This window comes from Barbatula barbatula (assembly GCF_947034865.1).
Source record: "Barbatula barbatula genome assembly, chromosome: 6".
Taxonomy (NCBI): domain Eukaryota; kingdom Metazoa; phylum Chordata; class Actinopteri; order Cypriniformes; family Nemacheilidae; genus Barbatula; species Barbatula barbatula.
In genome coordinates this window covers 19,472,072-19,485,847 of record NC_136765.1, presented here as the reverse complement: position 1 = coordinate 19,485,847, position 13,776 = coordinate 19,472,072, and the positions used below count along the sequence as shown (strand labels likewise).

Sequence of the window (13,776 nt, the reverse complement as noted above, 5' to 3'; positions counted from 1 at the left end):
TTTTGCAACTTGGCATGAAATGTCGCTACAAGAACTACTGGGATCATCAACTGCACATCCATGTTTGTTTCATCCGTCGTCATCTCCTAGCAACGAGGTGCATGTTTCTATGTGATTTTGTGGTATTCAGAACATTTGCAAGTCTGGGACTGTGTGATCCTCAGTTGTTTAATGTATGATATATGCCCAGTTTTTCTCTTTAACCATTAAAAGGGCAGCAAGTGCATGATGCATAGTGCATTTATATTTAAGTTGTGTAGTATATTTCGACCAATACATGATTAATAGATAAAACATTTTATGTTCAGTCTGGACATATGAGTAAACCAAGATTCAGGTTACAAGAGATTTTAATTATTACAAAAAAATATTTTGTTTAAGATAGGAATAAATGTTATGTTGGTAATGTGTAGGGCTGAAACGATTCCTCAAGTAATTTGAATACAAAAAATCACCTCGAAAAAAACTGAAAGCGGTCTTTATGGCTTTTCAAACGCATGGGTGCCTACTGACAGTGCGGCATATATGTATTTACCAGTTTAGCATGCATGCGATACAGTTTGGCAGGTGCATTAAACAGAGCCGCTTGTTTGTGTAAAGTGTGTTTGTCGTTGTGCTTGTTTCTGTGTGAGGTTATCAATTGAGCACCACTTAGTTTTAGTTTATTTTGCAAGTGAAACACATTTTGCAGCTGCATTGAGTATATATAACTATATATATATATAATGTTGCCAAGTTACAAAATATTCTGTGTGTTGCTGACGCGGAGAAGCTTATTCGTGCATTTATGACCTCAAGACTTGACTACTGTAATGCGCTACTTAGTGGTTGTCCTGCATCATCAATAAACAAACTACAGTTAGTTCAGAATACAGCTGCCAGAGTTCTAACCAGGTCCAGAAAATACGATCACATAACCCCAATGTTATCAACCCTTCACTGGCTACCCATTAAGTATCGTCAGGGCCGCTGCTAGCCATTTTGGTGCCCTAAGCATAATTCCATTATGATGCCCCCCCCCCCCCTTAAAGGTGCAAACTTTTCTTCAGTAAACAGAATAGTAAAACAAAAAATATCAATGTTTAACAGTAAAATCTCAATTCAGATTGCAAGCTGCACCGAAATTAAAGTTACTCGCCCCACTCGACACGGGCTTCGAACCGATTGGGAGACGAGCGCTCTAACGAGGAGGCTAAAGCGTCTCTGTTGATTGATAGTGAGGTTTATTTGCCTCTGTCAAACTGCGTCAGGCGCACGCGCGATCAACCGGCACTGCCGTGGTGTGGATGGGGTGATATGGGATTGTTCGGCCGTTTTTTTTTTACATATACATGGCTAAAATATGCCTTAAAATTTTTAAAATTCATCAGGCTATTTTTGGTGCCCCCTCGGCACTTGGTGCCCTACGCACAGTGCGTGATGCGCGTGGTGGGAGCGGCGGCGCTGAGTATCGTATTGACTTAAAAGTTCTTTTAATCACTTATAAAGCCTTAAAGGGTTAAAGGTAGCCCCTATCTACCTAACAGAGCTTCTATCACACTACAACCCATCACGCTCTCTAAGATCTCAAAACGCAGGACTTTTGATGATACCTAGAAAAACTAAATCCACCAAAGGGGGTCGAGTTTTCTCATACGTAGCACCTAAACTCTGGAATAGCCTTCCTGATATTATTCGAGGATCAGACACACTCGCCCAATTTAAATCTAGACTAAAGACGCATCTTTTCAGCCAAGCATTCACTTAATGCATCATATGCTAAATAAACCACCAGGAGATGCTGACATTAGATATTATTTACTAGAATAATTTAATTTACTATATAAAACACCATGTAGCGTGTTATACCCTTTTTGGGGGTTTTTTGGGGGAACAATACAAATTGTGAAAAGCGCTATATAAATAAAGTTGAATTGAATTGAATATAACTAGATGCGGACTTGTGGACGCCGAATTTTGTTATTTAAACAGTGAATTAACTGCACAGTTTAACGTGCTAGACACGTTATGCACGTGGATTTGTCTGCTTCTAAGCTGTATGAGGACATTAACTAAATTTACAGAGCTATCGTCAAACACACAAAAAAAATAAGCGTCTTCCTACGACCTGCCAAAATAAAAGTCCGGTTAACTACAGTATTTTTATGTGGACAAATATGTTACTATTTAATAGTAAAAAATATAACAGATAACATTCAAGACTTGTTTGTTGAACATTTAGTGCGCTATTTTTGAATAAACAGACCATTTGGAATCTATTTTTAGGGGGTAATTCCAGACATTTATTTTTGTGCTGCTGATGGTATCTCCCCCAATGTTGTTAACAGATTGAGAAATTGAGATGACATACTCAGCAATGAAAACTTTCAATAAAATTGAATAAACACAATAAATGAGAAGGGGAAAGACTCAAGTAAAGATGTTTTTTATCATTGCAGGGGCTGGTGATGAAATGTTCTTCTTTTTTGCTTTTGAAGAGGGGGTGGTGATGATGAGGGAGGTGGTAATAATTACCCAGGATATTTTTGTGGTCTCATTCCTTGCGGTTCTGAAGCTTTGCAATATCTGCCTTCGCGGTTTCTACTCTTCTTGTTATCTTACTCCAATTTCTTCTCATCTGAACTTGCAATTACTGCAGCTTTCTTTCTATTGTACGCTTTCTAAACTGGAGCACAAGAGCATAGTGCAAAACTGTCTTCAGTTCAGCTGAACAGAGAAGGGATGAGATCTGTTTTAAACCATTTCAGAAAGTAATTGTGTTTCTCATTTCCCTCTTATTTACATTTCTGGAGTTAACTTACTATGCAAAGGAATTTTACTCTGACAATTCTTTCTCTTTGTAAAAATGCCAAAAGACCACATACCAGACACCAGAGTGCAACATTTCATTTTGTGGCACCAGTTATATTTGTCAAAACTGAACTTGCAGTCTATTTGTTTGGTGCCTTTTGAACTCATCAAGCAACAATACTCGTTTTTTTTTCTTACCCACTCCATTTATTGTCAATATGTTCACAAATATATTTACGTAGCAAAATTTAGAACTGCATTTTTTCCCGTTTAACAAAAATAGACATTTCCTAAGGCTTCACATTTGCACAAAAAAAACAATAAACTTGTATTTTTACATCCTCAAAGCGTAATTATGGTCCCAGTTCCAAGTATGGCTGGAAAACAACACGCGCACATACTCGCATACACACTCATAAAGATAAACAATACATAATACTATACAGTGACATTCAGTAATAAATTACCCTGTATAAATGACTCTTTAAAAATACAAAACCGTATATACATATATAATTAGACAAAGAACAGCAGTAAGAAATACTATATTTACCTCAACAGAACAATTAGGGAATTTATACCTTTTCTATGTTTTGCAGGTTTTTCCCTTTATCTTGGGGCCAGTGTACTTATGTAAGGGGACCAACAATTAAGTAAATTCATATGACGGCACTCCAGAGAGGCAAGTAAGAAAAAGCGACTTTATGCTGTTTACTCTCTTTAAATACCTATATCCTCCTTTGTTTATATTTGCCGTTTAAAAATCTTCCCTTTGGTTTATACAGCACAAATCCCATACAACTCCCAGATAAAACATGCTTTCAAAGGTGACGTAAATATAGAAATCTATAAAATGTAATCTAAGGAGGTTTCATTTTAAAATAAATAAATAAAGGCACTGTAAGAACAGATCTGCCCACTGCTTTGGGGCTTTACAATTAAACCCTGAAGATACAGTACATGCTACACAAAATGTAAAATACATGCAATTTAGTTTCACTAAAAACATGATCTAAAAATAAAGTCTCTAGTTTTCCGTCGAAACACATGTTTTCTCATATTTTACCAGGTGGTATAGTTTTAAGGTAAAGCATATATTGTTTTCAATATCCAGTTCTCCAATTATTAGTACCACAGCAGTCACCTATTTATATTTCTAAACAGCACTTTAACACTATAACATAAGTTACAAATCAGACCACAATAATAATAGGCCTTACTGAATCTCTTTGAATGATAGCAGCTCTCATGGATTGCAGCCTTACAAAGAAAGAAAGAGAGGAACAGAGAGAGAGAGAGAGAGAGAGAGAGAGAGAGAGAGAGAGAGAGAGAGAGAGAGAGAGAGAGAGAGAGAGAGAGAGAAAGAAAGAAAGAAATAAACCGTTGCTACTTAAATCACTTTTGCTACAGGTGCTACATCTTGATTTCTTTTTGAGTTAAGAAATGCAGAGCCTGGCACCCTGCTGTCTCAACTGCCCTCATTGATCTCTCTCCGTACAGAGTCAAACTCTACTTTTGTGATTGTTCATCTCTATAGCAACAGCAGTCTTCAGTTTGTAGGTCTGATTTCAACTTCCTCATTTTTCATAATTTCCCTGGACATTCTAATTTTCCTGATCTCCGTAGTCTTTCCAATCTTTCCATTTTCCTGCTGATGCCGGGAGGCGTTCAGGGAACTGCGCTGCATGAGCCGATTGAAGATGTCGCTGCAGGTTTTCCGATACTGGTGTCGCAGAAGAGAGTAGACAAACGGGTCGCATGCAGCTTTGCTGTACGCCAGACTCTTACTCAGCACACCCCAATATGGATTAAATGGCTCTGTCACAAATAGCTCCACAATCCTTAAGGCAACAGACACACACACGTATCATCAGAATAACAGGACAGCTGATGGCTACCCAATCCCGTATTATTTTCTTAGCTTATATTTTGGTTAGTAATATTTATTTTACAGATGGTGAATCAAAATATTGACTGAACTGAGCATAGAAAACAGAAGCATTTCTTCTTCTCTAAGTTCATGCCTACGCAGGTGACCCTTCTTCATGTTTGATTATGAGTCAGCTGCACATATATGAAAAGTCTTTAGAAGAACTACAGGCTTGACATTTCATTCAACTTAGTAAACATGTCCTAAATATAACAAAAACATGACTGCATGGTTATTTTTAGCCCAGAAGCTCACCTGGTGATCACGTAAGGTGTGAAGCAGATGACGAAGGTTCCGATGAAGGTGCTGATTTTGCGAGTGGCTCTCTGTCTTCTCCTTTTTTGTTCGTCTAGACAGCGCTGGCGGACACTGGACAAAAGTAATGACGTCATTATCAATTATATACTGTAATTATTTCTTCTATTGTAGCGTATAATTAATCTACTAGTTTTAAATGTACATATGCATAGCAATATACACATTTTTATGTGGCCTTTTATTGCATCCTTGACCAAATTTGGGCCCTTAAAAATTAAGTGCAAAAACAAAACATTCAAAAGACAGACCGGGTGTTCCAAGTATTTGCTCGAGCTGTTCAGTGAATCCATATAGCGGGCCAAATTTGAATCGAAATATCAAATTAATTTATTTCACACCTGCAGTGGATTATACATCATATAATTTATTTGGACACCAGATGTTCTGATTACATTGGACTATGCGAACTGTTACATTGTCAATACTAGTTGTGTTTGTAATGTTGCAATTGACCAGTCATTCAGAGATCTTGACAATGAGCTAAACAAATAAAAAGCATGCATGGCTCCTGATGGCTATAAGAGCATGAGGGCGATGTGTTTATACCAAGATGCAACTTTTTTCAAACCACGTTATTTGTTTGCAGCTTAACATTAAAATCTGACATTAAGGATGCGGCACGTGTGTTTGTGCTTACACTTCGGCCATTCAATGGATAGTTTGTGACCTAAATGGGATATATACAGTATATGACCCTGGCTGTTAACTCCCTGTCAGAACTAGAGCAGTGTTGTGGACCAAAACTGTGGTGCTGAAACCTAATGACTTTAGGTGCTTTGGACCTTTTAACTGATATTTAATTGAGCTAAATTTGTGAAATCACAGTATATAACGGTTGATAAAGTAACCCGTACATGCCATTAATATTCTTACCTCGGGTGAATGTCCACCAGCAGCACGAGGGTTTGCATGGTGATCACGTCTATGCGCTTGCAGTGAAAGCGCGCCACTTTGAGCACTTTCAGATACGTGACGCACAGCACCACCGAAACCAACAGGAACGTGAGCGAATGCAGCACCAGGGTGTAAATCGCAAACTGCGTTTCGGCGTTGATCGCTCTGTTGTTACACAGAGTGCAGGACGCGTACAGCTGATGGTAACCCACCCAGGATAGACACGCTGCTACCACGGAGAAGGACAGCGAGTGGATCCACGTGTAAGCCAGAGCGATCACTGCGTCCCGGTGTCGGATTCTGGAATGATAACTTAGGGGAAACACTACGGCGACCCACCGGTCAATGCTCAACGCAGCCATACTCAACATAGAGTTAGTGGTCAGGAAAGTGTCCAGAAATCCGACCACCTGACAGAAAACGTGTCCACCGGGATGCGCATTACTCAACACTCCGAAAAGAGTCAGCGGCATGCTGGAGGCAGATATGAGGAGATTGCAGAACGTCAGGTTGAGTATAAACAACCCAGGCACCTGCTTTCTAATGTCTGCGTTATACAAGAAACAAACCAGCACCACCACGTTGGACAGCAACGACACCACGATGATCCCGACGAGCAGGAGAGATAGCGCGAGCTCCGCTATGTGCATGATGTTCCCCGCTGTTAAATCCCCCAACTTTGAAAGGTAACTCGAGTTCCGACGGGGAACAAATTTGTATCACTACAACTCGTGCATGGCGGAGCCCCCGCGACGTGATATCCACTGGTGCGCGGGCGTCTTTGATCGACGCACAACTCTCCATGTCCTGTGCTTAGTGGTGGCAAAATCCATCGAGTTGGACAAACAAGTGTGATCACTGCTGGATCGCGATATATAAGAGTGGAAAGAACCGAATTAAGGCTGTGTGCGATTAATCCGCTTTCCCGCGCGTCCTAAAGAAAAGCTTCGTGTGCCACAGTTTGCGCGCTTTTAATGAAGAATTCGTCCTTGAAGCTGCTTTATATGTCAAAATGTCACCCCCCCACCTCCTTCACGAAATGCCGACACGTGACTAGCATCAAAGCAATCGTCAGGAGACATATTTTGAGAGAACTAAATTTAGAAAGTGTTTATATTTGTCGAAGGGAACTCTTTCACGTCACCGTGATGTAAAAACCGTCGTAGTACAATTTTATCATTACTCGCAGCAGTTTTGGAAACTATGCAAGGTTCAAACTCACGAAGCTGCTTTAATTTTAGGAAATGTCTTATTTGTAGATTGTCTGCATGTTGTTTTGTTATATATACTTCATGTGTTCATGTAAAAACTTAAACATTATCAGAACTCTTCCACAAAAGATTTGTGATGTTAGTGGCAAAATGTTTTAAAGACAGGAGGAAATTGTTCTTTTAGAAACAGCTGAAAACATAAAATTGTACTTATGTGGTATCCTTTCTTTTTGGGAGTACATGCCGTATATTTGATTTTGTTTACTTTTTGCTATTTTCTTAACCTCACAGTTGTGTAAAAACCCCACAGCTCAGGTGAAAACTGTTTGTACAACATATGTTGACCTGGTATCATTTATATGTGTGTTGCAAATGTATCCATTTAGGTATTTGCCTGAGTGTGAAAGTTCATGCAACCCATCTTCATCCAGCCTACAACAGCACCAACATGTGCTCTGATTGAGAGATCGATATCAAGCAGGTTGTGACAGCATGTGTTAATCTAAGGACCAGAGTTTGACTGAGCACATTTTGTTGACTAGTTGGTGAGAGACACTCTTGAAGATGTAGACTGTTGTAATTACCAGTGCCTCTGAGAATCGATTCTAAATCTCACATCCACACAATGTCAATGTTTGTTTAACATGAAATCCTTTTTGGATAGGGTGAAAAGAACTTTGATTATTGAGAGCAGATCTTTTCAGCAGGTTTTGTACATATGAGAAAGTGAGAGGGATGGGGGATTTGAGGCATGTGGTGGTTTTCAATCTCAGCTTTAGTAAAGGATTGATTTTGGCTTGCTTGGCAAGAGAAAGATGGATTCATCACTATTCATGCCAAATTCTTTAAATATATATCTAGACATCCGTATACTTTTTAATAAAATGCAGAATCATGATTCGGTTTTATATGTTTACAATGTATTTTGAGTTTAAATAAATATTCTGTCATCATTTACTCACCCTTAATCACAAAATGTTCTCACAAAAGATATTTTGAAGAATGTTGGTGTGGTTCAGTAACCAACATTCTACAAAATATTCTTGGTGTTTTGCAGAAGAAAGAAAGTCATACAGGTTTAATATGACAAACAGGAGAAGTACGTTTTTGGGGGGGTGAACTAGCCCTTTATGTGTTATTGATTTATTCATTTTGTTAATAAATTTTAATATATTTTACTCTGTTTATGGTGTGACTTGTTTTAATATTTGAATATGAAAGTAGAGAGAGTGTGTGTTTTGAAGAGAAGAGCCAGGAGGAGGCTTGATTTGGCTGTTGTTTGCTTAGCTGGAGGAAATGTCAGATGCATTTCATGTCATTTTGCGTAAAGACGTTTGTGTGAGAAATTCGAACTGGCCAAGTGTCTATTTATATGTGTGCACGTGTTTGTATGATGTGTAGATAAAGGACTGTCAGACACCAGAATGACATTTGATGTTAACTCTTTCGGTTATTGTAGACTGTAGGAATGACTTTCTTGTGGGCATTCCTAATTATAAATCAACTCTGACATTTACACAGATGCAAACAAACACCCCCACTAACACACGACATTCAGCTCAGATCCACGCATTGGTTTCCTTTCTGTTTTACTCCAGTGTCTCTCAAAAGATGAACTCATGCCCCGGTCGCACTGCAGCATGACGAGATGAGCAAACGTGCCCACACACACTCACCAACCCTCATTAGTGGCTGACTGAGACTGCGTAAAGATCGCCGCTGTCCTCTGTTACCACGGAAACGCCCACGCTGTCTGGGCAGTGGGTGTGTGGTGGTCCATCCCATGATCCTTTGTGACAGCATAAAACATTCTGACCAATCAGTGAGGCGGCTGCACACATCTCATTCTTCTTCTTGAGTGGGCGATATGGGCAGCCTGTCTTGATGTGAAACAGAGGCTTTTTATCTCTGTCTTAATATTTCTGCATAATTCAATAAATGTTTTCCCTTTCTTAAGTTAACTTGTGTTTAAAATGTTATTTTTCTTACTTTTATCTTCAAGTCAAGAATAGATAAACTTCTTATGTCCATTTTATATAGTTGCAATGGATCTTTTGAATTTTATGCCATTTTATTTTAATCCAAGGGTCGATTATATTCCGAGACAACTAGAAAAATGACCTGTTCAGCTTGTGACTCTGGTTGAATCATGGTTGCCTGTCTCGTTCAGGGGTTGGGCTACTGGTGTCACACTTTAGCCAGCATTTCCACAGGACATCGTCTCCTATTGGTCCACTGGATTCATGGTTCCAAAGGGCACAACAGCTGTAGCTTTGCAAGACCCTCACAGGGCTGGAATGGGACAAAAAAAGGGCCCTGGCATTTTTACTCAGACCAGCCCACCACAATGGGTCGGACACAACCAACCAGTACACCATCCTTGCGGTCCCTGTAGATATGCATATCTACTGTTCCATTCCCCCAAAAACCTACAAAGCTGAGAACTAAGTGCCATGGAACAGTACCAGTGCTAGTGGACCAGTGTACTGACTCTCTCTTGACTGACTCCCTGGTGATAGGCCTATACCTACTTGTGGTGTGATTCGCGCAAATTGAGCGTTAGTAAGGGAAGCCAAACAAGAAGACGCCGCCTGACAGAAGCCCCTCCATGACGCGAATGAAGCGAGTTAAAGCAAAATGTTCAAGCGTCCAACTAGATGCTAATACCGCGATTTACTGCGTTTGGTGTGAACACTCTATAAGACACTGACTGGGGGGGTGGAGTCTGTTAAGAGATGATTGGGCCAGCCCAGTGTCTGTATGGAAAATGAACCAATGGGCCGCTGTCCCTGCTTTATGGGCCGGTCGTTGGCCGATTAAAAAAATATTATATTATATCAGCCCCCAAGTGTGTCGGCCCACCGGGCATTTGCCCGGTATGCCAGATTACCAGTCCAGCACTGGACCCTCATCATTTCCGTCTCACTGGGTGGTTTTACAGAAAAGAGGCATGGACACAGAATTGTCCTTTGCCTCATTAGTTTTTAATGTTTAAACTTGATTATATTTTTTCTCTAACATGACAGTGCATGAATTGAGACTGGCAAGCGCAGATTGACTAAGCCCAGGGCAAGGAGCATGTCAGAAACATTAATTTCGATACACACGTTCTATTTTGCCGTGGTGCTGTAATGAATTATGATGGTAATTATATTTAATTGGATGCCTTTATTTCTATAGCCCAGAATTTATATTTTAAGACCTTAAACTTGAGAAAATAGGTGATGTACACTATAGTACATGATCTGCATGCTACATATATCACATACACTTAATGCATTGCACAATGTCTGTTGCTGGACAGCCTCTCAGTATATTTGTTTTGTATTTTAGTTTTGCACAGATTAATGCTAATCTAGAATGGAAATTGACTTTTTTGCTTCGTAGGCAGCCAATACCATAGCCACCCTGGGTAAAGATTATGTCTAGGATTAAACAAATGGTGGTAAATGACTGAATGAGCTTTGAACTGTGCTTTAATGATTCTAAAATAAATATGTACCAGATAAGGCATGTTTTTGGTGGATTTTATAGACTATTTTAAGTGTTATTGTATCGCCATCTGGTGGCTAAACTAGTTACGTATGTAGTTTTGATCTTTATTTTAAGTGGTTAATCTGAATGCTGTTGTTTGGGTATACTATGGTAGGCCAATCCTGCTTAATTTAAAAATAAAAACGAAATCCATGAATAAATGTGAAACAGTAAAAATAAATGCATTATTTATCCCCTGTAAAGCTGCTTTGGAACAATGCAAATTGTGAAAAGCGCAATATAAAAATAAAATTGAATTGAATTATAGAAAATTTAAATATTTAAAATTTTGGCAGTAGTGGGCTTCCGTACATTTGATTGAAAATCAGAAAAAAACACACATATACACACATTTCCATTTCTTTTTTATTTATTTAATTTTCATTTGGCATTGTCTGTTTGTTGGATTAGTGGTTGTTTATTAATACATTGCATATTGTTTGAGACAGTCTATCTCTATTCTAAAAACTAAATTATTTTCTGTTTTAATTAAGAGAAGGCATTTATAATAATTGAGTTTCTTAGACTGATCCCTGACCTGTCCTTATTTCAGAAACAAAGCTTTAAAACAGCATTTTGTAATTTTTTTCCTGAGAATGTTGTTTTAATTTACACTGTGTCCTGTGATCAAATCACCTCTTATTGATTTTAATAACTTCTTAACCAGATGCTTAATGTAAGTTCCCTTTATTCACCACTAGAGGGAGAGCTTGACATTCACTGGAACAGTTCTTCCAACACAGACTTGTCATCGCTTCACAAAGAATCTAATAAACACATCAACGGCATCCCATAATGTCCGTGTGGGTTGTCGGGCACAGGCCCAGGGGGCAGAGTATAAGTGCTGTTTGGTCTCTTCTAAGAGGTCAGGGTTAATCTGTAATGTTTAGCAAGAATGTAAAAGGACCATTGTTTTCCAACAGAGTCCAAGGAAAGAAATGACTTTCATTTGAAAAATTTTACTATTTTGATCTCTATATTGTGTGTCTTTGTCTCCATACGAATGCAGTCAGCATTGGTTGTAATTATCAAGCCACGTTTATTGGTGTGGGAGGCAAGGTTATGCACAGGACATTTGCCAACAAACACATTTCTAAAATAATTACTCTTCAGTAGTGCTTTGAATAGTTAGCTGCATATTGTGATGGAACAGTGTGGTTAGACTATGCACAACATATTAAAACTTTTAAAGTTTTTCAAGTATTTCGTTGGGTAAAAACAACCTGATATGTGTATAACCACATCAATGCCCTTGTGATTACAGTTTGAGCTAGTTTGAGCTGGTTTCAAGAGGAAGAAAGGAATCTTTGCTAAGAACAATGAGATACTTCTGGTGAACTTTCAAGTGTCGCAGACGAACGTAAGCAGATCAGGCAGGTATGAGAAAGAGATCATCCTGGTGAAAAACGAGCTTGTTCGAACGGAAATCTGCTCTAATATAAATATTTAGGAGGAAAGAAAGAGAGAAAAGGGGCTTCCAGATTTTGGTCAGAAGCCCATCATTTTGCAAAACTGGATCATATTATTTTGCTACTACTGTGCAACTTGACTTCATTGCTTGGAGTAGAATTCTATGTTTTTCCTGGTAAATATCTGCCTCTGCATTTCTCCCTTTCGAGGTATCTTTGCTCTGTTGAAACAGCCTGTTTGGTAAATCTGCCACTGGGTGTAAGATGATATTTTCTCCTCTGTCTCTCTCCTCTTAGTGTCTTTATTAGCAGGTAATGTCCTCAAAGAGGATTAGAAAAGGAAAAGCAGAGACGTGGTCTTGTGGATGGATGAATAGCATAGAAGGACGGTTAAAGAAGGAAAGGAAGGTTTGGGTAAGGAGACGAGGAAAGAGGAGATTGCACTGCTCGGGGATATTTGGGGGGATTATCTGGTTGTCAGATGTGTGTGTGTGAGAGAGAAAGAGAGAGAGAGAGAGAGAGAGAGAGAGAGAGAGCAAGAAAGAGAGCAGTAAGGTCAGTAAAGTGGTAAACAATTTCTATAAATGTGAATATTTAGAACCACACTTACCCAAAACATTTAGATTTTCTCAAAACTTTTAAATTATTATATCTTTAAACAATACTATAAAAAAGGTATGCTGTTCAGTCGTACCTTGGATATTATGTCCACTTAGCCTTTTGTAGTGTGCTTAAAACAAAATTATGAATGCTCTCTTGGAAGTTACTTTAACCGTTGAGAGAGAGAGAGTCGCGGCGGTGGAAATTTTCATGTATCACTTGATTCGTGGAATTTTCTGATAGTTCCTTGAATTTATGCTTTTTTCTTTTAATTCTTTTTTTTCATTCATCACACAACTTGCGTCTTTAAATGGGTTAAAAGTTCAACTCAATCGGTACGTTCGGCTGCAGCTTCATGCATTGCTATAACTTCTGGGAACTATTGAGAGGCTCAATGCACCTCAATTGCTTTGAAAAAACTGTTCCATTGCTGTCTATTGAGTTGACGTGACTCTCTTAATGGCTCTGAGATACAGGTAGTAACAGCATTTACCTTTTTTCATTTGGCATACGCTTTTATCCAAAGCGACTTACAGTTGAGGAAAACATGTAAATGGTTATTTCCTTTATTTTTAATAAATCGTATAAAGTAACAAATAGTTTTATTCGATGAATATAACTAACTACTTCATAAAGTTTCGATGAAAAAGTGTTAAGAGTAATAAAGAAGGTTATAGCATAATGACACGGGTGTACAAAAACAGTTTGGATAATCTGCAGTTATCAGCTTGTTCAGGGCAGCGATTGTGAGCTTCAGGGTCCAGACCGGGGTAACATTGGGTTTCTGTTGTTTTAACCTGATGTTGAAAAGTTCCAAAAAATTTGATCGACAGGTAAGCGTGGCTGCATTCTGAACATTATGCGTTACGAACCTATTCAGCGCAGCGGACTCCAAATGTCTCTCCACCTGCGGAAGTGTCTACAGCTTTAATGTAACCTGCCCTTCTGTAGGTTAATGTGAGGGGAATCAGATTTGGGTCGGAGGCATCTCTAAGCCTCTGGAAAGTAGATGACGGCGGAGGAAGAAAGAGCTTTTTGTGTCTTGTGAGGATTGAACGCTACGCTGCATGGCCAATTGACTTTTTCTCCT

General features: G+C 38.9%; 1 protein-coding gene across 1 annotated transcript; it reads right to left on the bottom strand.

Moving 5' to 3' along the window:
- Positions 1-4,339: 4,339 nt before the first annotated feature.
- Positions 4,340-6,582, bottom strand: gpr26 (G protein-coupled receptor 26; the record flags this gene model as incomplete). The annotated part of the gene is made up of 3 exons (XM_079458650.1): positions 4,340-4,631; positions 4,976-5,089; positions 5,912-6,582. The coding sequence occupies 3 exons, from the start codon at positions 6,580-6,582 to the stop codon at positions 4,340-4,342; spliced, it is 1,077 nt and encodes a 358-aa protein (XP_079314776.1).
- Positions 6,583-13,776: the final 7,194 nt, after the last annotated feature.